This window comes from Leuresthes tenuis, unplaced genomic scaffold (assembly GCF_036924035.1).
Source record: "Leuresthes tenuis unplaced genomic scaffold, fLeuTen1.0.hap1 SCAF_8, whole genome shotgun sequence".
NCBI classification, from domain to species: domain Eukaryota; kingdom Metazoa; phylum Chordata; class Actinopteri; order Atheriniformes; family Atherinopsidae; genus Leuresthes; species Leuresthes tenuis.
Genome location: NW_027325362.1, coordinates 33,636,234 through 33,662,237, shown reverse-complemented (window position 1 = coordinate 33,662,237; position 26,004 = coordinate 33,636,234). Strand labels below are relative to the sequence as shown.

The window sequence follows — 26,004 nt, the reverse complement described above, 5'->3', positions numbered from 1 at the left end:
TGGCACTTTGATGGGGCGGTCCATGAGGGGGGTCTTCTGGCACCACACCTTCTGGTCTGCCTGGGCTGGTTCAGGTTGTGGGGGACCCTCATTCATTATTCTGCAGCATGCTAGAATAATCCAGAATAATCTGGCATATGCCTTCTCTGGGCTATAGAGCAGTAACCCCCCCCCCCCCCCCCCACACACACACACACACACACTGTAATGAGACACGCCCACCTGGCCTTCAGCTCAGTGCGCTCCACAACAACACGGGTGCTTTGATCCGTATATGTGTGCAGTCTATTGTACTGATTATGTTCGGCAGTCCAGCCATGGCATGAAAGTCCCTCTTAATTTGTACTTGTTGGACAGTGGTGGGTGGGAATTTGATGTACCATGGGTGATAAACTGATGAGAGCTTTATGACCAAGGGGAGCACATGACTCACAGAGGACTGGGACACACCCAATCTGTCGCCAATCTCCCTCTGAAAGGTTCCCGTGGCCAAAAGGGTGCTGAGGACCTGGACGTGTGGTGGAATTGAGTTTGATCGGCGTGTTTCTCCATCCATTGATCAAGCAAACTTGATTTGAATATTAGTATTATTATAATAATAGTATTTTACGAAACTCTTACGACAGGTCTGGATCACTCTTAAGACTTAAGAACAAATCTGTTCGTATGAACGGTTGTTCTATGAGGCCCAATGGGTTCAGACAGGGGACAGCATCCGACACTTCAGGCAGGAACCCACAGCAGTCACAGTGAACTGATAGAGTTTGGAGCTCAAATATTATCCCAGCAGATGTTATTACCAGCAGAAACATAGATGTAAGGGAAATCCATTTAAATGCGTAACACCAAAGGGCTCCAGGGAGGAAAGCTGAAGTGCCTGAAGGACTACTGAAGAAAATCCAAAAACATGTTGTTTGATCTCCCAACTTGAGGGATACGTTACATTTATGGCTTCACTCTTTTTTGTTTGAGGATATCTGAACACTGGGTACCACACCTGACCTGTAAAAATTATTTTCAACTTTCACAAGACGGTATACAAAAATGTGCAATGGAGCACAAATATCTCCATGCACTAACATGTAGTGCATGCACATGTAAAAGGGTTAGGGTCATATCCTCAAATCCACAAAAATACAGAACCATTTTCTGCAAAACAAATATCTCTGTGATTATTGGAAAATTCTATATCTATACAAAAGTGTAGATTTTTCAAAGTTTCTCTGAATTTTATGGCATTTTAAACTGTTTTTAAAAAAAGAGGAAAAAAACAACAAATACCATAAAGCTTTCAGAAATATCAGGAACCTGGACGTGTGATTTGGTCAGTTTAAAGCACTCTTCTTTGTTTTTCCATTCTCTCCACGCTGTTATGTCCTTGTATGCTAGTTGGATTATTTCACAGCAATGCCTTGAAGAGCAGGGCTTTGAAATCAAGAACTTCATTTGGGAAGTGGTGTACCAGGAACATGTTCAGTGAGAGGGAAGGGGGGAAACATCTGCGAAGCCCAACCCTTCTCCTTTTGTCTTCAGTGTTTTTTATCGATTGTTTTAGCATTTTAATTCGTAACAGTCGTTGTTTTGTGGCCCTTTCAAACGTGAGCTTCCGGTGTCGTGAGTTGGCTTGTGGTGCAGTTGGTTCGTGTCGGTGTGGAGGCTCTGAAAAGAAAATCCATTGAACCAAATATTCTGAAGGGATTACTGAGCATTTCGGTCTCACGGTACTATTACATTTGCTCAGAAAAACGTGGGCTTTATGTAGAATATGATAGATAAGTGAAAATAGAGTATGTATGAGATATTATTGGAAGTCTTCCGCGCGCTCCACAATTTGGGGCAGAAGGTGGCGGTAACACACCATTACACTGGATGTCTCCAGCTGTTCAACGAGAAGAAGAGGAAAAAGAAGCCTGAACTTACGACATCGAATCATTTTACGGCAAGTCGTAAGACTACACTAATAAGCGTACTGAGGGCACGAGACAACCGCTGTCTCTTTTCGTTGGGATTTTATTTGAGCTGAGAGTCACAGGAGCAGCTCGCGGCCGGAGGGTTGGCAGAGAGATGGCAGCGCAGGGAGGGGCCATGTTTCAGGAGAAGGTCAGCAGGCTGCTTAGCAGACACAATGGAAAACCAGTGCTCAAACCCAACAGGACTCTGGCTCTGAAAGACACTGTAGCCAACCGCAAACTCAAGAAAGGAGGTAAGAATGAAATGTATGAATGCGCAGCATTTTTTGCTTAATGTGCCTAATAGTTTTTGTTTAGGCGACATCTTACTGTGATCCGTAACTCCACCCTCTGAGTCACAGCAACACGTGACACTGACTCACGATTTCTGGAAGAAAAACTGAGCCCTAGCACACAAGCAGTGGGTGTAAAAGTAAGTGAACCCCTGATCCCGCAGCTTCAGCAGCAGTGAGTGTAAAACTAAGTGAACCCCTGATCCAGCAGCAGTGAGTGTAAAACTAAGTGAACCCCTGATCCAGCAGCTTCAGCAGCAGTGAGTGTACAACTAAGTGAACCCCTGATCCAGCAGCTTGTAGCAGTAGCTTCAGCAGCAGTGAGTGTACAACTAAGTGAACCACTGATCCAGCAGCAGCTTCAGCAACAGTGAGTGTACAACTAAGTGAACCCCTGATCCAGCAGCTTGTAGCAGTAGCTTCAGCAGCAGTGAGTGTACAACTAAGTGAACCCCTGATCCAGCAGCTTGTAGCAGTAGCTTCAGCAGCAGTGAGTGTACAACTAAGTGAACCACTGATCCAGCAGTAGCTTCAGCAGCAGTGAGTGTACAACTAAGTGAACCCCTGATCCAGCAGCTTGTAGCAGTAGCTTCAGCAGCAGTGAGTGTAAAACTAAGTGAACCCCTGATCCAGCAGCAGCTTCAGCAGCAGTGCGTGTAAAACTAAGTGAACCCGATCCAGCATGTTGAGGCAACAACTGCTTGCACGGCTTTAGTTGCAGCCATCGAGCCCTGGCTGTATTTTTTTTCTTTCTTAAGCCATTTTCATATCAAAGCATTTCTTCTTTGTTTCGGTGACATTACGAACTACAGGTGACACGGTGACCTGTATAAGCGCAGCCTTATATGGTATTACTTTGGGCTGTAGTATGTGAATTTACTATCCTCGTGCACTTAGATACGCACGGGTGACTTTCATCAGTTACGCAGGTCGTTTACACTCTTTTTGCCAAGTTAAGAGCGTTTGTTGAATCTGACGTGGCGCGTTCATACGAGATCTTCTTACAAAAAAAGTGAGAAATTTAGAATAAATTTACGAAAATGTTCTTACATGAGGCCCATTGTTCCAGAAGTCTTGTGCTTTGTTCAGATGCAGCTTTGCAAACCTAAGCGGTGCTGCCATGTTCTTTTTAGAGAGAAGAGGCTTTCTCCTGCAGCCCTTCCAAACAAGCCATCCTTGTTCAGCCTTTTTCTAACTGTGCTGTCATGACCTTTAACCTTTAACATGCTAACTGAGGCCTGTAGAGTCTGAGATGTAGCTCTGGGCTTTTTCACCTTGGGGTGAACTTGCTGGGACGTCCACTCCTGGGAAGATTGACAGCTGCCCTGAATGTTTTCCACTTGTGAATAATCTTTCTCTCTGTACAATGATGGACTCCAGATAGTTTGGAAATGGCCTTATAACCCTTCCTAGATTGATGGGCAGCAACAGCTGCTTCTCTAAGATCATTGCTGATGTCTTTCCTCCTTGGCATCGTGTTAACACACACCTGAAAACTGACAGAACTTCTGCTTTTATAGAGCTGCTCACACTGACTGAGGATCAGTTAATCAGAGCATTGATCAGCAGCTCCTGGCTGCTTCTTACCCTCTTCGTTCCTGTGGAAGCAGTGAGGGTTCACTTAGTTTTTCACACACTGCTTTATAAATAGTGACACTGTGATATGTGCTGTTGATCTCAGGTTGGATTTACTGAGCTTTTAGACCTGGGGTCCTCACTGAGTCCAATCGGTTCCTCTTTGGGTGTACCGACTGCGCACCTCCAGTTCCACTTCAAATTTAATTACTTTTGACTCTTTCTGTACTTTAGTGGAGCATTGCGTGCTTGTTTCTGGGGTGTACGTCAGTGTTTATTAGCACAAGACTTTTTGGGGGGGCTCATTGCCAGTTGGAGGGGCATTAACAGTGCGTATCTCTTACACTGATGTGAGCGACACAGGGTTAAAACGTTTCCTCTTGTTTACTTCACCGCTCAGTTGAAGAAGTGCCTGCATGTGTGCTTACACCCCCTGAGGTGTCAAACATGCTCAGAGATCTCAGAGTGTGGAAGTGTTGCTGGCAGCGTGCCTTTCTCCTCAGTGCAGTGGTCGCTGTGCGAGCACGTTGTGGCGCAGCGTGGGCGGTGTTGTAGCGGCACCTCGGGAACAGCAGGTGTCGTCACTGAGACAGCGCCACCCATACCACAGGCGTAGCTTCAGGAGAAGCCGATTAACTACATCAACACAACTGCATTATTTCAGCTGGAGACTTCGACTTTTGAAGCCTTCATTTCTGTTTTTGTAGCGTCTGCAGCAGCTGACTTTCGATTGGCTGTTCAGACGCCTGTAGAGATGGACCTGTTCGCACCGTTTCCTGCAGCTCTTCCTTTTTGGAGGGCGCCCCTCGCACAGCGAGCAGCACGCTTCAGTAATGGAGCCGTGAATGATGAGGCAGTGAGGCTGGGCAGCACGAACACACGATGCTGCTGCTAGTCCTCCGTGTTCTGGCAGAATTATACGATCATTTTCATTTCAAATTTTGGAAACTGTTGTGGCATTTTTTATCCTGTGAATTATTTTCCTCACGCGACTGAATCTGAGCTGGAGATGAAAGTTGAACCTGTGTCTCCACAGAGGCCACCTGTATCACTGAGATGTCGGTCCTGATGGCTTGTTGGAAACAGAACAACTTTGTGGACGGGCTGTGCTCTAAGGAGATTAACACCTTCTACACGTGTGTAGAGAAAGCGCAGGTATGTGTATTTTCCATATTCATTTGAAAGTAGACGACTTCTCTTTGCACAGGTAAAGCATGCAGAAAAGTGTCCCAGTATGTCGAACCCTTTCATTTGGCCTGTTGGAGGCAGAACTCCTGTTCTTGATGTTCTGTTTGAGGGTTGGCAGTTGATGTGTCTCTTGAATGATCATTTTTCACTCAGTGGTATCAAAATGGTATCAAGCATTTTCCCGTGTGTGAAATTCTTGTATCATGACTGTACTGTCGTTAAAAAAAGGCTATTTTGAGCTGGCAATAGATAATCAGACCTATTGGCAAATAGGCCTATTACACAAATTCAGACAAATGTATTGAAAGCTTAAATGACAATAAGAGAAAGCGTGTAAGGCTTCAGCTGCTCACATTGCTGCGTTGACTTCACCTCCATGTTGAGCACTTTTTCTTTTGCATAAGGCAGATGCTCAATTAAGGAATATGTTATTAGACTCAAAACCACAGCATGGTAGAATGTCACATTAGCATAAAATATTAAGAAATGTATACATAAGAAATGTATGTACAAATATAAAACGTAAGTAACCTAAATAAATAAAACAAAAAAAAGTACTTGAGTGAGCAGAGTGCAGCAGCAGCAATGTGATAAAGGGACATTTTCAGTGAAATGTTTCGAAGATGGGCGGAGCAATCCAGCAGTCCGACAGCCTCCGGGTAGAAGCTGTGTGTTGCAGGCTTCAAAGGTGTCAGGGAGTCTTCAGCGCACTGCGCGTCACTCTCAGTGTAGCCTGTGATGCCCCTGATGCCCCTCCACATGCTCTTTGGGTCGTTTGACTTGAAGAAGCTCGGGATCTTGAGAGCATATGAGACTTTTGCTTCATGTAATAGATTAGTATGAATTTACTCTGTCCTATTCTAAAGAGGTGATGCTGCAGTATTCCTGCTTAAGAGCTGGTCTAAAACTCAGCACTTCCTGCAGAGCAGCTCTCAAACCAGCCGACTGTCACGTGAACATCTTGTGAAGTCTCATAACAGAGGAAATGGCTCCAGTGGTTCACTAAAGTGCAGAAGTTTCCTTAAAATGACTGGTAACAGATGCTCTTTGTCTTTCACAGGCAGCCATGAACAATCAGTCTGAACAGAGCAACACCTATGGAGGGCGCATGCCTCCGAAACAAGCCATAACCCTGCTGAAGAAATACCCCAACCTGCGCCGTGAGATCTAGGAGAGCGACACTCGTGCACGTGTTGCGCACACTGGTTTCATGCAGGATGATCAGGGCTTTTGTCCTCATTACAAGACAGATTGATGTGAAGTTTGGGAAACTACTGTATAATACTGTATATACATTTATTAAAAGTGTGGTTCCACACCAGTGGCAGCCTGTTGCAGCAGTTCAGTCATGGTGTTTCTTCATATAGAAAGTGCATCTCTGAGAAGTGGGAACATGCACCCGCTCGTTGGAGGGGAGTTTATCACGCTTTGTTTTCTCCACGCAAAACAAAAAAAACAATGTAGTCCTTTAAAATGAAATGTTCCAGGTTTCCTAATAATATTCGATGCTCATTGCAAAATATATGCTTTTACTTTCTGAATGACTTATTGAACTGAAGTCATTTCATTGAATTGAAACATGCACTGAAACACTCAGACGATCCAGTTCACTTCCACAGTTGTTCTGATCATCCTACAACATTGTAATGTTGGCCTCGGATGCAGGGTCGCACATCAGCTGAAGAGGTTCACACACTTTGGTTGGCTCAGCGAGGCCACTCAGATACACACAGAGCTGCACACAGAGATACACACAGATACACACAGAGCTGCACACAGAGATACACACAGAGATACACACAGAGCTGCACACAGAGATACACACTCAGATACACACAGAGCTGCACACAGATACACACAGAGCTGCACACAGAGATACACACACTCAGATACACACAGAGATACACACAGAGCTGCACACTCAGATACACACACTCAGATACACACAGAGCTGCACACTCAGATACACACACTCAGATACACACAGAGCTGCACACAGAGATACACACAGCTGCACACAGATACACACAGAGCTGCACACACAGATACACACAGAGCTGCACACACAGATACACACACAGAGCTGCACTCAGATACACACAGAGCTGCACACAGAGATACACACACTCAGATACACACAGAGCTGCACACAGATACACACAGAGATACACACAGAGATACACACAAAGCTGCACACAGATACACACAGATACACACAAAGCTGCACACAGATATACACACAGAGCTGCACACAGATACACACACAGAGCTGCACACAGATACACACAGAGCTGCACACAGATACACACACAGAGCTGCACACAGATACACACAGAGCTGCACACAGATATACACACAGATACACACAAAGCTGCACACAGATACACACACAGAGCTGCACACAGAGCTGCACACAGATACACACACAGAGCTGCACACAGATACACACAGAGCTGCACACAGATATACACACAGAGCTGCACACAGAGATACACACACTCAGATACACACAGAGCTGCACACACAGATATACACACAGAGCTGCACACAGATACACACAAAGCTGCACACAGAGATACACACAGAGCTGCACACAGATACACACAGAGCTGCACACAGATACACACAGAGATACACACAAAGCTGCACACAGATACACACAAAGCTGCACACAGAGCTGCACACAGAGATACACACAGAGCTGCACACAGAGATACACACAGAGCTGCACACAGATATACACACAGAGCTGCACACAGATACACACACAGAGCTGCACACAGATACACACAGAGCTGCACACAGATATACACACAGATACACACAGAGCTGCACACAGAGCTGCACACAGATACACACAGAGCTGCACACAGATACACACAGAGCTGCACACAGATACACACAGAGCTGCACACAGATATACACACAGAGCTGCACACAGAGCTGCACACAGATACACACACAGAGCTGCACACAGATATACACACAGAGCTACACACAGAGCTGCACACAGATATACACACAGAGCTGCACACAGAGATACACACAGAGCTGCACACAGATATACACACAGAGCTGCACACAGATACACACAGAGCTACACACAGAGCAGTGAACATGTAGATGTGTGCTCTTTCCCCAGATCTTAACCAGGCTTTCTGGCTGTCCAGTTTGTTGTAAAGTAATAAAGCTTCTTCCTCCACACTGACTGCAGGTGAGACACCAGCCAGTCAGAAGCACACAATCCCACTGAATCCCTGTAACACCGGGGCACAGATCACAGGACACTCAAGGTTTTGGAAACGTAAAAGCTGGCACCAATAGGTTATTGTCTGCTTTATATTTCGGTAAAACAGGTCACTGAAAGCAGCCTGCGTGCTGTGAGAGAGAAATGACATGTGGATGATAGAGGACCAATCACAGCTTATGATCTGTAAACTATGAACAGTTTAGTTTCCATTTAAAGTCCCATCAGCCTCTTCATATGCACTTTGGTGACGTCCCCACATTAATTATGTCAGTCCAACACAATAATGGTGATCTCTGGACATTTCTGCCACACTTCCAACTGTTTATCTACTGATTATCTTACTTGAATTAGCAGCCGGGACTTAAGAGTGGCTGGGTGACTGTCAGGAAGAGGAGTCATAGTCCTAAAGTCAAGCCCGTGGTTCACCATCAACCTGTCCACGTTTCTAATAGATTTTCTCCACTCAGCGACACACCCGCTGAGGACAAATCCCTGGTAATTGGCAGCTCTATAGTCAGAAACGTGGCATTAGAGACACCAGTGACCATAGTCAAATGCATTCCAGGGGCCAGAGCGGGCGACATAGAATCCTATTTAAAACTGCTGGCTAAGGATAAACGTAAATACGGTAAAATAGTTATTCACGTCGGCGGTAATGACACCCGGTTACGCCAATCGGAGGTCACTAAAATTAATGTTGCATCGGTGTGTAATTTTGCCAAAACAATGTCGGACTCCGTAGTTTTCTCTGGACCCCTGCCAAATCTGACCAGTGATGACATGTTTAGCCGCATGTCCTCATTCAATCACTGGTTGTCTAGATGGTGTCCAGCAAACAACGTGGGCTACATAGATAATTGGCAATCTTTCTGGAGAAAACCTGGTCTGATGAGGAGAGACGGCATCCATCCCACTTTGGAAGGAGCTCTTCTCATTTCTAGAAATATGGACGAATTTATTAGTCATCCAAAAACATGACATCCCAGGGTTGAGACCAGGATGCAGAGTTGTAGTCTTACACACTTCTCTGCGGCTTCCCACCTGATGCTGCCCCCCCCCTAAACAAAAAACACAAAAGGAGCAAATCCTCTTGTGCAAAAAAAAATTAAAACAAAAACTTTAACTGAACAAAAACATCAAACTATTAAATGTGGTTTGCTGAATATTAGATCTCTCCCTTTGAAGTCTCTGTTAGTGAATGATTTGATTTGTGATCATCATATTGATATATTTTGTCTTACAGAAACCTGGCTGCAGCAGGAGGATCATGTTAGCATTAATGAATCAACTCCCTCTGACTATTTAAATGTTCATGTTCCTAGAACCACAGGCAGAGGAGGAGGAGTGGCAGCTATCGTCAGATCAGGGTTACTAATCAGTCCTAGACCCAAGATTAGTTTTAGCTCTTTTGAATCTCTGATTCTCAGTTTTTCCCACCCAAAGTGGAAATCACAAAAACCTCTTGTGTTTGTTGTTGTGTATCGTCCGCCTGGCCCTTATTCTGAGTTTCTGTCTGAATTCTCAGAGTTTTTATCCCAGTTAGTGGTGAGTACAGATAAAGTCATTGTAGTGGGTGACTTTAATATTCATGTAGATGTTGAAAATGACAGCCTAAATATTAACTTTAATTCTATATTAGACTCTATTGGATTTTCTCAAAGTGTTCACAGACCTACTCACTGCCTTAATCATACCCTTGACCTTGTGCTGACTTATGGCATTGAGAGTGAACAGTTAACAGTGTTCCCTCATAATCCTGTCTTGTCTGACCATTTTTTAATAACTTTTGAATTTACATTACTTGACTACACGGTTTCTGAGAAGAATTCTACATATAGAAGGTGTCTGTCAGAGAATGCTGTAACCAGATTTAAAGAGTTGATTTCATCATCCTTTTCTTCACTGCCATGTGCAGATATGACACAGGATGGCTACCTAAATTTTACTCCAGTAGAACTTGACTCTCTTGTTGACAGCACTACAGCTTCAATGCGTACAACACTGGACAATGTTGCCCCTCTGAAAAGGAAGGTAATCAGTCAGAAGAGGTTGGCTCCTTGGTATAATTCACAGCTGCGTGCGTTAAAGCAGACTGCAAGAAAGCTGGAGAGACAGTGGCGTTCCTCTAATTTAGAAGAGTCTCAATTAGTCTGGAAAGATAGTTTAATAACGTATAAGAAAGCACTTCGTAAAGCTAGAACTGCGTATTATTCATTATTGATAGAAGAGAATAAGAATAATCCCAGGTTTCTTTTCAGCACTGTTGCCAGGCTGACAAAGAGTCCGAGCTCTGTTGAGCCATGTATTCCTTTAACTCTCAGCAGTGATGATTTCATGAGATTCTTCATCAATAAAATTGTTTCTATCAGAGAGAAGATTAATGGAATCCTTCCCATTATTATCACTGATGTATCATCAAGTAGAGCAGCTTTAGAAGTATCTTTCGAACCTGAATTGTATTTAGACAGCTTCTGTCCAGTTGATCTTTCTGAGCTAACAACAGCAATAGTCTCTTCTAAACCATCAACTTGTATGTTAGACCCAATCCCAACCAGACTGTTCAAGGAGGTTTTCCCCTTAATTGACACTTCCATATTGGATTTGATCAATCGGTCTTTGTTGACAGGATATGTACCTCAGACTTTTAAGGTTGCTGTAATTAAACCTTTACTTAAAAAACCTACTCTTGATTCAGAAGTGTTGGCTAATTATCGACCTATATCCAATCTCCCTTTTTTGTCCAAAGTTCTTGAAAAAATAGTTGCAGTTCAACTTTGTGATCATTTACATAGAAATAATCTGTTTGAAGAGTTTCAGTCAGGATTCAGAGTGCATCATAGCACAGAAACAGCACTGGTGAAAGTTACCAATGATCTCCTGTTAGCCTCTGATAGCGGACTTGTTTCTGTGCTTGTCCTGTTGGATCTCAGTGCTGCATTTGATACGATCGATCACAGCATTCTGTTACAGAGACTTGAACATGTTATTGGGATTAAAGGAACTGCATTAGGCTGGTTTAAGTCATATTTATCTGATAGATTCCAGTTTGTTCTTGTAAATGAGGAATCTTCCTCACACGTTGGAGTAAGTCATGGAGTTCCTCAGGGTTCTGTGCTTGGACCGATTCTTTTTACTTTATACATGCTTCCATTAGGTAACATTATCAGACAGCATGGCATAAATTTCCATTGTTATGCTGATGATACTCAGCTGTACTTATCTATGAAACCAGATGAAACCTACAGGTTGGTCAGGCTACAAGCCTGTCTTAAAGACATAAAGACCTGGATGACTCAGAACTGTCTGCTTTTAAATTCAGACAAAACTGAAGTTGTTCTCTTTGGACCTGAGCGCTTCAGGGAGAAATTGTCTAGTTATATAGTTACTCTAGATGGTATTTCCTTGGCTTCTAGTTCTACAGTGAGGAACCTTGGAGTTATTTTTGACCAGAATTTATCATTTGACGCACATATAAAACTGGTTTCTAGGACTGCCTTCTTTCACCTTCGTAATATTGCTAAAATCAGGAACATCCTGTCTCAGGGTGATGCAGAGAAACTAGTTCATGCATTTGTTACTTCAGGATTGGACTACTGTAATTCCTTATTATTGGGCTGTCCCACATATTCTCTGAAAAGCCTCCAGCTGATCCAAAATGCTGCAGCCAGAGTTCTGATGAGAACTAACAGGAGAGATCATGTTTCTCCAGTTTTAGCTTCTCTTCATTGGCTCCCTGTTAAATTCAGAATAGAATTTAAGATTCTTCTTCTGACATATAAAGTTCTTAATGACCGAGCTCCATCATATCTTAAAGATTTAATTGTAAGATATTTTCCTAACAGAGCACTTCGCTCCCAAACTGCAGGTTTACTTGTTGTTCCCAGAGTTTCTAAAAGTAGAATGGGAGGCAGAGCCTTCAGTTATCAGGCCCCTCTCTGTGGAATAAACTGCCAGTAAAAGTCCGGGAAGCAGACACCCTTTCCACTTTTAAGATTAGGCTTAAAACTTTCCTTTCTGATAAAGCTTATAGTTAGGGATGGCTCAGGTAATCCTGAAACATCCCATAGTTAAGCTGCTATAGGCTTAGACTGCTGGGGGACCTCATCTGTCACACCTTTCCTCACTTTGCTCTCTTTTTCCCCCTGTTTAATTTCAAAATTGATTTTATGTACATGTGACATTATTGTGGTTATTAACCTATGTTTCCCTGTTCCAACAGATATCCTTTGAATGGCGTTATGGTGTTTTTCCCCCCTCTTTTCCCTCTTTTCTGTCTTCTCAAACCCCAGCTGGTCGAGGCAGATGGCCACCCTTCCTGGTTCTGGTTCTGCCAGAGGTTTCTTCCTGTTAAAAGGGAGTCGTTCCTTTCCACAGTTGCCACAGGCACGCTCAGGACGGGAGATTGGACTGAAGACACATTTCGGTGCAATCTGTTGGTTTCCTTAGCTAGGATATTAATTTTTTGAATTAGCTCTATATGAATTAATTGGATTATGATTACAATGAATTGAATTCCAATTGGCTTGAATTGGACTATATTACTTAAGTGCCTTGAGATGACAATTGTTGTAATCTGGCGCTATATAAATAAAATTGAATTGAATTTAATTGAATTACACAGCTTTAAGACTATCCGGGCAGACAGAGACTGCAGACAGAGCGGTAACAGTAAAGGAGGAGGATTACAGAGCTGGTTAACAACAGATGGTGGAATCCTGGACATGTCACTGAGAAGGAGTGTCTCTGCAGCCCAGATGTTGAACTGTGAGTTTCTGTCCATGTTGTCTGCTGAGAGTTCACCTGAGTTACCTGCTGACGCTGTGTGTGACATCATCAGCTGAGTTGTTGCTAAGCTACAGAAACAACAGCCCAACCCACTGATGGAGACCTCTGAAGGTTTCTACCACACCTTCCTCTCTGCCACATGTTTATCAGCCGATTATATTTTCATAATATTTTATTTTGTTGTATAGCTGTAACAATAACATCCATTTTCTATACCCGCTTAATCCGTTGGTCTGGTCGCGGGGGGGCTGGAGCCTATCCCAGCGGTCATCGGGTGAGAGGCGGGGTACATCCTGGACAGGTCGCCAGTCGATCACAGGGCCACACAGAGACAAACGAGACAAACAACCACACACACTCACACTCACTCCTAAGGACAATTCTAGAGTTAACCTAACATGCTGTTTTTGGACGGTGGGAGGAAGCCGGAGTACCCGGAGAGAACCCACGCATACACGGGGAGAACATGCAGACTCCACACAGAAAGGCCCTGGGTGGGGATCGGACCTGGAACCCTCTGCTGTGAGGTGAGGCGACGCTGCTAGTAACAATAACATATTTAACAAGGATTTACACAGCAGCAGCATAATGCCACTTCGGGATTAAAGAAGCATTACTGAATTGACCTGAAGTTTGACAGCTAGATTTTTTTTTTTATTCCAGGGACCCTCTCAATAACTGCCTCTTCCTTACAATGACGGGTATTAAAACAGACTTGTCTGTTTACAGCTTCCTTGGAAGGAGGCAGACCGGAGAGTAGACAGCCGCCATCCCCAAGTTGGAAAATTCCCATGGGAGGGTGTTGTCTAACATCACAAAGCTGTTTTTGTTTGAGCTTTTTTTCGTCCCTTCTTTCCCCATCATACACACATAGATGAACACGTGGAGACGCTCAGTGTCTTGACAAGGACACTCAGGATCAAACCATCAAACAACAGACGGCTGACCTACCTCCGGAGTCTCTGATGGCATATTTCTGAAGCACTCTCATGTGCAATGACTGCTTGAATAATTAGCGACACTGGCAGGAAATGTTTGGTTGTTTGCACTTTAGAATATTCTTGTAATTAGACATGTAGCCATACGTGAAAAAGAGCAGGTAACTTCATCTTAAATGTATCCACTCACAGATCATGTATCATTCACAAAAGAAGGGTGCACTTTTAAAAGCATGAAAATTCATTAAAATGTAGCTTCTTTGGTTTCAACTATATGACCACGTCAGACAGGAAATGCTTTCTGTACTGATGTAGAATGCTCAAGGACAATGAGATCAATCACATAAGACATTTGAAGTCTTCAGCTGCTAGAAGCTTGAGGAAAAATGAGATCTTCAACCCGCCAATGTGCTATTCTTCAAACAGAGGTGGAGGGGAAAGTGTGAGGAGTAAACTCTCCGTCTCCGGTTGGGGTGGGATTAGAAACCTTGTCTTTTCACTGCTCTGACAGTGGGACACTTCTGAAAGGATGGACAGCTGCAAGAGAGAGAGATTCAAACAAAACAATTAAAAGTCTCCCACACTTAAACAACTCCATTCAATGAGTGAAGGTACACCATAAAGAATGTACATCTTGTATTACACTGCAGTGAAGCGTGGCTCTATTTTATGTTGTCACATGACACATTCATTTCCAGGTCATTTTGGATTTTTAATTAATATAATCAGAACACTGACAAGTTTAGCAATTTCCAGATCACCATAAGTCTCTGTATGAAATGAGAAAAGTGCTGTTTCAGTGTTGTAGCACGAGTGTTTGAAGCACAAACAGTGCAAATTTTAGAAGCTGGACAAAAAAAGGTTGCTGTTCTTTTTACCTGGCTCTGTGCTGGGGCTGTTCTGGAGCCCCCAGAGCTGTTAGTGCAAAGAAGAATGTTGCAACATAGTGCACACATTCTGCACATTATTCTAATTAAACAACAAAGCGTTTTCAGTCAGAGGCTTCTTCAGCCTTGCTGCAACAATTAACAACACAGGAAGTTCTGGGAGCTTGAAAAGAAGGCAACTGGACTTCCCTTTCTGGTCCCTGAAGGTGTTCCATCTCTCACCCTAGAGCCTCCTCAGTTCTAACTGACAGGTTGGGAATATCAGCTTTATACAGGCGCTACTTCACCCACCCATTGTGAGGGATGTTCAGCTCAAGTTTACCTGCCTGGCCAACATGTTTTGGTCACATGTTTTGCAGATTCTTGTGAAACCAACAGGTGAGTATGGTGTTATATTTGGGCCTCTTTGCTGGGCAAGCTGTGGGACATGCTGAGCGCAGACAAATGTATTTTGTGAGCGTATCAGCTGTATTGTGAGCAGAAATAATTTTCTATAGGCCTTCACACCTGCTCGCTGTGTAAAGTTTCTGCTCGGTTCTCTCAACGCTCAACTTGGAACAGCGTTATATTTGTGCCACAATTTCAACCAATCACAGGCTGGGAGGAAGTCAAGCTGATTGGCTCTTTCCGACCCGCTAACACTGTAAAAAACTACATCTACTTAACCTACTTAAGTTTTGCATTTCAATCAGGAATAGATATGTCGCTCTGCATTTGTCACATTTCCTCATTAAGTAAATGATAACTTAATTTAATGAAATAACTAATCACATTGTTTTTGCCGTGTTGGATAAAATATGACGAAATTGTTCCTCATTGTTTGATGTCTATCAAAACCTTCTCATCACGGGTACAGGTAAGTAGTTTATCTTGCTTTGGTTTGATATGTGAGCATGTCTATATGCAAGCTGAGGTACAGCTGATACGCTCACAAAATACATTTGTCTGCGCTCAGCTATTCCTCAATCACAGGCACACTACTTACTGCAGGACTGTTGAGCCACACCTTCTACATCCATTGTGCGTTCCTCCATCAAATGCACAGATCATTTATGGAATTCTGAGCTAATAAAGCTATTCTTTTTGAGCCCATAGCCCAGACAGACTACTGAAGCCACACATTTGAGCCCAAAGACTACAGAAAGTCAAGTAAGCCTCGATGATGTTAAGAAGTATATATTTGATCTATGGTGTTAAAATCTAACTAGCAACTATTAAATCCAAACCTTTTCATACAGTAGCTAGCTGAGTGGTAAACTAGATATGCTAAATGTAAGCTAGTTAGCACCCTTCCATTAGAGAGGCTATCTTATCACGGTGCCAGCTACCTCAGATGTGATGCCGTTCCTTCTGCCTCCTGCTCGACAGTTTTCTGTTACCATTAAAAACTTTATATATTAGTTGTAAAGTATTTTGAAGACTGTTCCATTTCTTCAGTCTATATATCTGTGCATTACATTAGTGTTTTTTGTTGCCTTACTCAACAGAAAAATGCCAGCTATGCCCTTTAATGCGTGGAGGAATATTTCCAAAATTCCAATGGAAATTTTCTGGATTTTTTTGGGAAATTTCATCATTGCAACCATATGTAGAGGGTGTGGAGAGTTGTCCATTGTGTTGTGCAGCTGGTACAGCATTCAGATTAGCACGTCCTGGATGACAGAGTATCTACAGATCGGTACAGGAAGTCATCCCTGCTCACTGCAGTAGCCCCACACAATGACTGTTTAAAGTTTCATTTATACAACAACAATATAATTTCCTTTTTTGGGATCCACATAGTATTATCTAACTCAATTCAATTTATCATGGTACTGGGTGACAGTAGGTTAAGTGTAAAAAGTTATTTTCTCAGCTTTCCCTCCTTGTAAGTGCAAACGGACGAACCTTAGCCAGGGATGTGCTGCAGCCTCTGTCTGGTTTGATGGAAGGACCACCTCTTCTTCCATGACTGGAGGAACACTTGTAGCACCTCCATTGCTGCTGCAGCTCTGAAGCAAAGCCCCATCCACAGTCTTTCTGTTGCAGGCATGGCAAGTGATACAGGTGGCCACAGCTGGAAAAACACACATCTCTCAGTCACGTTATTAAGTTTTGTTCCAGAGAGTGATGATAAAAATGGAAGCTGCAACTAAATGTTTCAGGAAATAGCAAAAGTCTGGCTGACTGAATAAACAAGCTAACGGGCGACATGTCACGCCCATTAGGGTGGCAGGCTGAATGAAACCTTCGACTTGCCCACAAGCTATAGTAAGAAGCCCAGTGGTCAGTGGAGACTAAAGAAACTTACAGGTTAATTAAAAAGAAATAGACCAACACACCATTCCAGCACATTCATAGACTTGCTGTCTTTAAGCTTCATCATGACACTCATTCATAATGTCTATGAGCCAATGGTTGACAACAAAGTACAGAAATGTACAAATATCCTAATCCAGGCCTCATTCTAAGTACAGTTCTAAGCAGCTTTAAAGTGAATATCTGGTCTGAGCTCCTTCATTCTCCAACACAGCCTGAACCCTCTGAGACAAGCTTTCTGTCATTTCTTTAAGGAGTCTTCAGGAATAGTTCTCCAGGCTTCTTGAAGGACATCCCAAAGCTCTTCTTTGGATGTGGGCTGCCTTTTGTTCCGTTCTCTGTCAGATGATCCCACACTGCTTCAATAATGTTGAGGTCCAGGCTCTGGGGAGGATTCATCCCTCCATAAGACCTGTTGCCACTGATTTTCAGTCCACTTCTTGTGTCATTTGGCATAGCTCAGCCTTTTCTCCCTGTTTCCCTTCCTTAAGAATGGCTTCTTGACAGCCACCCTTCCATGGAGACCATTTCTGATGAGGCTTGGGCCAACAGTAGATGGATCAGCTGAAGGTCCAGATGCATCTCTCAGGTCCTGTCAGGTCTTTGCTGGATTTTTTCCTCTTTCTTAAGGACATCACTTTCAGATCCTGTTCATCTGCTGGAGATAGTTTTTTAGGCCTGACACTTCTTCTTTTGTCCTCCACTTGTCCAGTTTCCTCAAATGTTTTAAGGACACACTGCACACCATGCTGAGATATGCCAAGTTTTCAGCTAATAGCTCTTTGGGAATCACCTTGTTGCTGCAGAAATCCTATTTTCTGTCTGTCAAACTGTGTTATCTTTGCTGTTTTTCATAGATGCAGCTAAAGAAATGGGAACAAATGATGTGCCTTTGTGACAGGCTGCTAGTAACAAAGTGCCTAAAGATCCAGTTTAAAATGGCTTCTTTGCTAAGTTGTCTGTTCTGTGTCGACACAACACTGGTTCATCCCTTGAGTTAGGAGCCTTTTTCCTGCCTGAATGGTTCATAGGTCAGAGTTAAGTGGCTGAACAAAGAAAAAACACATTCCTCTGAAAATGCTCAGGAACAAGGACTGAAGATGAGGGAAAAAGCAGAAAAACTGTGAAAGAGCTTCAGAAAGCTGGAGAACTGTTGATCAGGACACTTTTAAGGTTACAGGAAAGTCTGGATGAAATGAGGCTGGATCAGGACTTTAACACAGGATTTAAGGAGGAGTTAAGTGCGAGCAAACTACTTGATAATGCTTACTGTACTTTTGTTCTACTTCACTGTTTAAGAAAATAAGAAGAAGGATGTCTGCTGCTAAAGCAGCAGTGTGTAATAAATGTGGACATCTTGTGGTCAAACAGGAGACAGCAACCATCTCAAATGTCCACCTACTCTCTCACGTCAGGGTGCATCTGTGTCGGTAGCCTAAATGACCTGTCGATGGGAGCGAAAGCAAAGTTGCATCACTCCAAAGGTCTGTTCTTTGTCAGTGATTTTAATCTGGTTTACTTTTACTTTCTGCCTTTGCCTGTCCTGAAACTGCTTCATCTCATCATGCTTCCGCTTCAATGTGGTCAGTGCACATGCCTTTGTCTGGTCTTGCATAATGTAATAAATACGATGTAATAACCACAAACAGCCGTTCCAGCAGCTGATTCCTCCACTTTCTTCATCATTGTCGTACTTTGAATCATACTCCTCTTTGTCATGCCTTTTATGGAGGCAATATGGCTGTTCTCCCATTTAAAATAGATTTAGATGTAAAGGGTTTATGATAAAGTAATACAAATATAACATGATGCAGTAAAGCATTTTACAGACTAAATGAATAATAGCTTTTCATAAAAAAAAAAGAAATCCATAGATTTAGCTCTTACACACTGTAACTTTGAGGCTGTGGTGGTTCTTTTTATTTGTGATGTAAGAGGCTAAGACTGATTTCCCAAAGTTTGAGGTAAACGGATGTATCGAGCAGTAACTCAAGTACAGCACAGTAGTTAGTGAATTGACCTAATTCAGAACACTGAAATCAGCTGCAGTTTGCAGTGTGGTGGTTCGCTGGTGATTCTTAACTGGCCCTTGGAATGAGTGTGCATGATTGGTTTTCTCTGTGTTGGCCCTGTGATGAACTGACTGACTCGTCCAGGGTGTGCCCCATCGGTCGCCTGATGGCTGTATAAGGATGGATGAATGTAGTTTACACTTAAAATCACCAGTCGGGACATGCGAGTGTATAATGCAGACAAAGAAAACCAGAAAACCCCCAGCATGTGCTACCTGAACACAATGATCTCCTCAGATGAATCCTGCCTCCTCTTGTAGTGCTGCAGGCAGATGTTGCAGTAGTCTTGTCGTGGGTGGAGTCCCCTTGTGACAGCAGAGCGTAGGTGAGCCAGAGACCAGTGGAGATCATGGTTCAGAAGATTAGTGGTTGTTTCAAGTAAAGTCTGAAAGAGATGTTTTCATGTGATTTTACAGACGGCATCTCACCAAACAGCATGTGCACCATTACGCCTTGTTCGAATCCTGCAGGAGGTAGCTAATAACGTCAATGACTTGCACCATCTTAGTACCTACTGTTTACTTCTTGATATTCTTGACGTGCTGGTGCCCCGTATTATTGATTTTTATTACATTTATAAGTAATCTATGAATAGTTTAATGAAATATAAACGGCCGTCCTCAAACACTGATTAACAATTGTTAAAAATTCTCTCTCCAGCTGCCACTCCGCTCCAACCTGAGACTGATGAGACCTGGCATCATATAAATAAAAGTGAACTGTATTAAGTGCACCAATATACATCTTACATGAGATCAATTAAATATAGGGTTTACATTTCATTTGTGCATTAAGTTGAAATGATATAAAAGGCACCATGCAGACACAAAACGTGTTTCAAAAATCATGATACATCCCACAACAAATTAATTCAATCTCTCAGAAGGTGAAAGTCCACATGCAAAGATTATGTCACAAATGATCACTTGCACTGCTCTAATTTCACACGTGTCCACACATGCAAACACAAGCACATCGCCTACGCTGCTCACCTGTTCATAGGTAAAGGTGTCCAGCATACCCAGAATGAGGCCTTGGATCTCTGCCAACTTTCCTTTGCCATAGACTGGGTCCTAACACACAAGCAGGCAGGCAGAACAACATGTGACCACAAGATTAGAGCTCCAAATAATGTCAGTTCATTAAAGACAGAAAGTAGCACACAGTATGTTCATATTTATTTGCTTGATATGCAGTCTGTGCAGAGACATGGACTGCAGCTCGGACTCTGGGCCACTGGCTTGTTTATTCCAGTTGAAAACTATCCAAAGAGCTCCCAAAAGAGTCTGGTTGCTCTGCAACATCTTTTCCATCTTACACAGATAACCATAAATAACAGATTTCTGGAATGAGGAACAATCAATGGTTATTTTAAAACAGGTGATCAGCTCTGCAGCATAATGGCTTTTGGAAATAGTAAATATAGTAAATCTTTATTTAAAAAAAGCAAAAATCTTTATAAAACACAGTTCGTCCCCACTTGTGAGGTCAGGGGAGCTGAATGGATTTGCCGGCCCACTTTGTTAGAGTTGGCCACGGCTCCCATCTCCCTCATGTGTTTTGGTTTGTAAGTATTCTTTAATATTTACTTTATTTATGTTATGGGTCCTTTGATCCAACATTTAATTTAGTTTCAGTAAGAACAAGAGAAAACACACTGATATTATCAAGAAAATAGCACCAAAAACAAGGAGTTGGTCTGGTGTGGGTGGATGCCATTCGCTGGCTTTCCTGATTGAAGGATCTCAGACCAGCTCAAATGACTCCCACTAACTGGGCAGACTGACTCAAAGCTCAGTTTGTTTGAACCAAGCCGAGCTGTGACATGTGAAATCATAAAGGCACACTGCTGCTTTGACAGATTTTGGTAACACAGTTACCAGCATTATTCCTCTCACCTGGCAGGGCTAGGGTTAGGGTTACCCTGGTTCCAGATAAATTCTGGCATCTAGTGAAGATGTACTTCCATGATGACTGTCAGATCTACAGCTGGAAGGCATAGTTGTCTCATCCATTAACGTAGGCTTTTTACTTATGTAATTAATTCGAGAATGCGCCACACCATTGTGGGAGTAAGCTGCTGTAGCTCTGATCGTATTGTGTGTATCATGTCTCTTTTTTTTCAATAAAACATTGAATTTTTGAGAAACTCTGCACTGGTTTAAAAGTTTTGCTGCACACAGACCTGCAGTATGTGTTGAATGATGGCAGGAAGGGAGATAAAGCTGCTCATACAGTTGAGAACCTCCAGCGTCATCTCCTTCAGCCCTATGAATATCATAAACATCTGATATCTTAATAAGAACACTCAAAGCATTCCCGTCACTGATAAAACTGTGCAATAGATTCTCGCTTCTTCAGACCAGGGGAGGCAATGCCCATAATTGCAAGTTAACATCTCAGTATTCACAGCAGAGTTATCGAAATAAGATTGTGTGTGTGTTCCACATAAGCACACAAACGACTGTTCACCCTCAGAGGTTTGTTTGGCATTGAGCCCTTTCACTTCTTTCTGAGATGCCATCAAAGTGTCCAGAAGTGGAAAACATAAAACCTGTGCAAAGAAGAAACATTAGTTAGTTAGAAACTCTCCCACTGTGACACACACACACACACACACAGAACCCACCTTGATTTGTTGCTGGTCAAGGTTCTGACAGCATCGATGACAGAAAGCAATGATGTTATTCAGTGAATCCTTTACTCTCATCAGCACTGAATGCCTGTCTGCCTCCACTTCATCAGCTCGTCCTGCGACTTCACGGTCACTCTCAGCAGTGAGCAGGCACAGTCTTTCCTTCAGGGTCTTCATAGAAAACACACAGTGAACACACAGTGAACACACAGTGGACACACAGAGGACACACAGTGAACACACAGAGGACACACAGTGAACACACAGAGGACACACAGAGGACACACAGTGAACACACAGAGGACACACAGAGGACACACAGAAAACACACAGTGAACACACAGAGGACACACAGAGGACACACAGAGGACACACAGAGGACACACAGTGAACACACAGAGGACACACAGAGGACACACAGAGAACACACAGTGAACACACAGAGGACACACAGAGGACACACAGAGGACACACAGAGAACACACAGTGAACACACAGAGAACACACAGTGAACACACAGAGGACACACAGAGGACACACAGAGGACACACAGTGAACACACAGAGAACACACAGTGAACACACAGAGGACACACAGAGGACACACAGAGGACACACAGAGGACACACAGTGAACACACAGAGGACACACAGAGGACACACAGTGAACACACAGAGGACACACAGAGGACACACAGAGGACACACAGAGAACACACAGAGGACACACAGTGAACACACAGAGGACACACAGTGAACACACAGTGAACACACAGTGAACACACAGAGGACACACAGAGGACACACAGAGGACACACAGTGAACACACAGAGAACACACAGAGGACACACAGAGGACACACAGTGAACACACAGAGGACACACAGAGAACACACAGTGAACACACAGAGGACACACAGAGGACACACAGTGAACACACAGAGGACACACAGAGGACACACAGTGAACACACAGAGGACACACAGAGGACACACAGTGAACACACAGAGGACACACAGAGAACACACAGTGAACACACAGAGGACACACAGTGAACACACAGAGGACACACAGAGGACACACAGAGGACACACAGAGGACACACAGAGAACACACAGAGGACACACAGTGAACACACAGTGGACACACAGAGGACACACAGAGGACACACAGTGAACACACAGTGGACACACAGAGGACACACAGAGGACACACAGTGAACACACAGTGAACACACAGAGGACACACAGAGGACACACAGTGAACACACAGAGGACACACAGAGGACACACAGTGAACACACAGTGAACACACAGAGGACACACAGAGGACACACAGTGAACACACAGAGGACACACAGAGAACACACAGTGAACACACAGAGGACACACAGAGGACACACAGAGGACACACAGTGAACACACAGAGGACACACAGAGAACACACAGAGGACACACAGTGAACACACAGTGAACACACAGAGGACACACAGAGAACACACAGTGAACACACAGAGGACACACAGAGGACACACAGAGGACACACAGTGAACACACAGAGGACACACAGAGAACACACAGTGAACACACAGAGGACACACAGAGGACACACAGACGACACACAGTGAACACACAGAGGACACACAGTGAACACACAGAGGACACACAGTGAACACACAGTGAACACACAGAGGACACACAGAGAACACACAGTGAACACACAGTGAACACACAGAGGACACACAGAGAACACACAGTGAACACACAGAGGACACACAGAGGACACACAGTGAACACACAGAGGACACACAGAGAACACACAGTGAACACACAGAGGACACACAGAGGACACACAGAGGACACACAGAGGACACACAGTGAACACACAGAGGACACACAGAGAACACACAGTGAACACACAGAGGACACACAGTGAACACACAGAGGACACACAGAGGACACACAGAGGACACACAGTGAACACACAGAGGACACACAGAGGACACACAGAGGACACACAGAGGACACACAGTGGACACACAGAGAACACACAGTGAACACACAGAGGACACACAGTGAACACACAGAGGACACACAGTGAACACACAGAGGACACACAGAGGACACACAGTGAACACACAGAGGACACACAGAGAACACACAGTGAACACACAGAGGACACACAGAGGACACACAGAGGACACACAGTGAACACACAGAGGACACACAGAGAACACACAGTGAACACACAGAGGACACACAGTGAACACACAGAGGACACACAGAGGACACACAGAGGACACACAGAGGACACACAGAGGACACACAGTGAACACACAGTGAACACACAGAGGACACACAGTGAACACACAGTGAACACACAGTGGACACACAGTGAACACACAGAGGACACACAGTGAACACACAGAGGACACACAGAGGACACACAGTGAAAACACAGAGGACACACAGAGGACACACAGTGAACACACAGAGGACACACAGAGGACACACAGAGGACACACAGAGGACACACAGTGAACACACAGTGAACACACAGTGAACACACAGAGGACACACAGAGGACACACAGAGGACACACAGTGGACACACAGAGGACACACAGAGAACACACAGTGAACACACAGAGGACACACAGTGAACACACAGAGGACACACAGTGAACACACAGAGGACACACAGAGGACACACAGTGAACACACAGAGGACACACAGAGAACACACAGTGAACACACAGAGGACACACAGAGGACACACAGTGAACACACAGAGGACACACAGTGAACACACAGAGGACACACAGAGGACACACAGAGGACACACAGAGGACACACAGTGAACACACAGAGGACACACAGAGGACACACAGAGGACACACAGTGAACACACAGAGGACACACAGAGGACACACAGAGGACACACAGTGAACACACAGAGGACACACAGTGAACACACAGTGAACACACAGAGGACACACAGAGGACACACAGTGAACACACAGAGGACACACAGTGAACACACAGTGAACACACAGTGAACACACAGAGGACACACAGAGGACACACAGAGGACACACAGTGAACACACAGAGAACACACAGTGAACACACAGTGAACACACAGAGGACACACAGTGAACACACAGAGGACACACAGTGAACACACAGAGGACACACAGAGGACACACAGAGGACACACAGAGGACACACAGTGAACACACAGAGGACACACAGAGGACACACAGTGAACACACAGTGAACACACAGAGGACACACAGAGGACACACAGTGAACACACAGAGGACACACAGAGGACACACAGTGAACACACAGAGGACACACAGAGGACACACAGAGGACACACAGTGAACACACAGAGGACACACAGAGGACACACAGTGAACACACAGAGGACACACAGTGAACACACAGAGGACACACAGAGAACACACAGTGAACACACAGAGGACACACAGAGGACACACAGTGAACACACAGTGAACACACAGAGGACACACAGAGGACACACAGTGAACACACAGAGGACACACAGAGGACACACAGTGAACACACAGAGGACACACAGAGGACACACAGTGAACACACAGAGGACACACAGAGGACACACAGAGGACACACAGTGAACACACAGAGGACACACAGAGGACACACAGTGAACACACAGAGGACACACAGAGGACACACAGTGAACACACAGAGGACACACAGTGAACACACAGTGAACACACAGAGGACACACAGTGAACACACAGAGGACACACAGAGGACACACAGTGAACACACAGAGGACACACAGAGGACACACAGAGGACACACAGTGAACACACAGAGGACACACAGAGGACACACAGTGAACACACAGAGGACACACAGAGGACACACAGTGAACACACAGAGGACACACAGTGAACACACAGAGGACACACAGAGAACACACAGTGAACACACAGAGAACACACAGAGGACACACAGAGAACACACAGTGAACACACAGAGGACACACAGAGGACACACAGAGGACAGCTGTAGCAGACCCTTTATGTTTATTGACTGTATTAATGTATCTAAATGTGCATTTATTCTTCATTACTAAAGCTGT

General features: G+C 44.1%; 2 protein-coding genes across 3 annotated transcripts in view; one reads left to right on the top strand and one right to left on the bottom strand.

The window, feature by feature from the left end:
- The first annotated feature begins 1,882 nt into the window (after positions 1-1,882).
- On the top strand, positions 1,883-6,343 carry chchd1 (coiled-coil-helix-coiled-coil-helix domain containing 1). Its single transcript, XM_072390415.1, has 3 exons — positions 1,883-2,203; positions 4,854-4,972; positions 6,066-6,343. The coding sequence occupies exons 1-3, from the start codon at positions 2,065-2,067 to the stop codon at positions 6,174-6,176; spliced, it is 369 nt and encodes a 122-aa protein (XP_072246516.1). The 5' UTR covers positions 1,883-2,064; the 3' UTR covers positions 6,177-6,343.
- Positions 6,344-13,459: 7,116 nt separating this feature from the next.
- Positions 13,460-26,004, bottom strand: part of vps8 (VPS8 subunit of CORVET complex) — a 68,117-nt gene continuing 55,572 nt past the window's right edge. For both annotated transcript variants that reach the window (XM_072391547.1, XM_072391548.1), the window contains 7 exons: positions 21,865-22,041; positions 21,708-21,789; positions 21,421-21,503; positions 20,228-20,308; positions 19,451-19,620; positions 16,753-16,921; positions 13,460-14,515 (listed from right to left, as the gene is read on the bottom strand). In XM_072391547.1, coding sequence (XP_072247648.1) covers positions 14,390-14,515; positions 16,753-16,921; positions 19,451-19,620; positions 20,228-20,308; positions 21,421-21,503; positions 21,708-21,789; positions 21,865-22,041 — 888 coding nt within the window. In that variant the 3' untranslated portion in view covers positions 13,460-14,389. The remainder of the gene's footprint in view (positions 14,516-16,752; positions 16,922-19,450; positions 19,621-20,227; positions 20,309-21,420; positions 21,504-21,707; positions 21,790-21,864; positions 22,042-26,004) is intronic.

What these genes read in the sequence shown, in the direction of transcription:
- chchd1 (XM_072390415.1), top strand. Translation starts at nt 2,065, where the DNA reads ATGGCAGCGCAGGGAGGGGCCATGTTTCAGGAGAAGGTCAGCAGGCTG. An exon ending in CCGCAAACTCAAGAAAGGAG is followed by an intron (nt 2,204 to 4,853) that starts GTAAGAATGAAA and finishes GTGTCTCCACAG; the next exon opens with AGGCCACCTGTATCACTGAG. An exon ending in CGTGTGTAGAGAAAGCGCAG is followed by an intron (nt 4,973 to 6,065) that starts GTATGTGTATTT and finishes TGTCTTTCACAG; the next exon opens with GCAGCCATGAACAATCAGTC.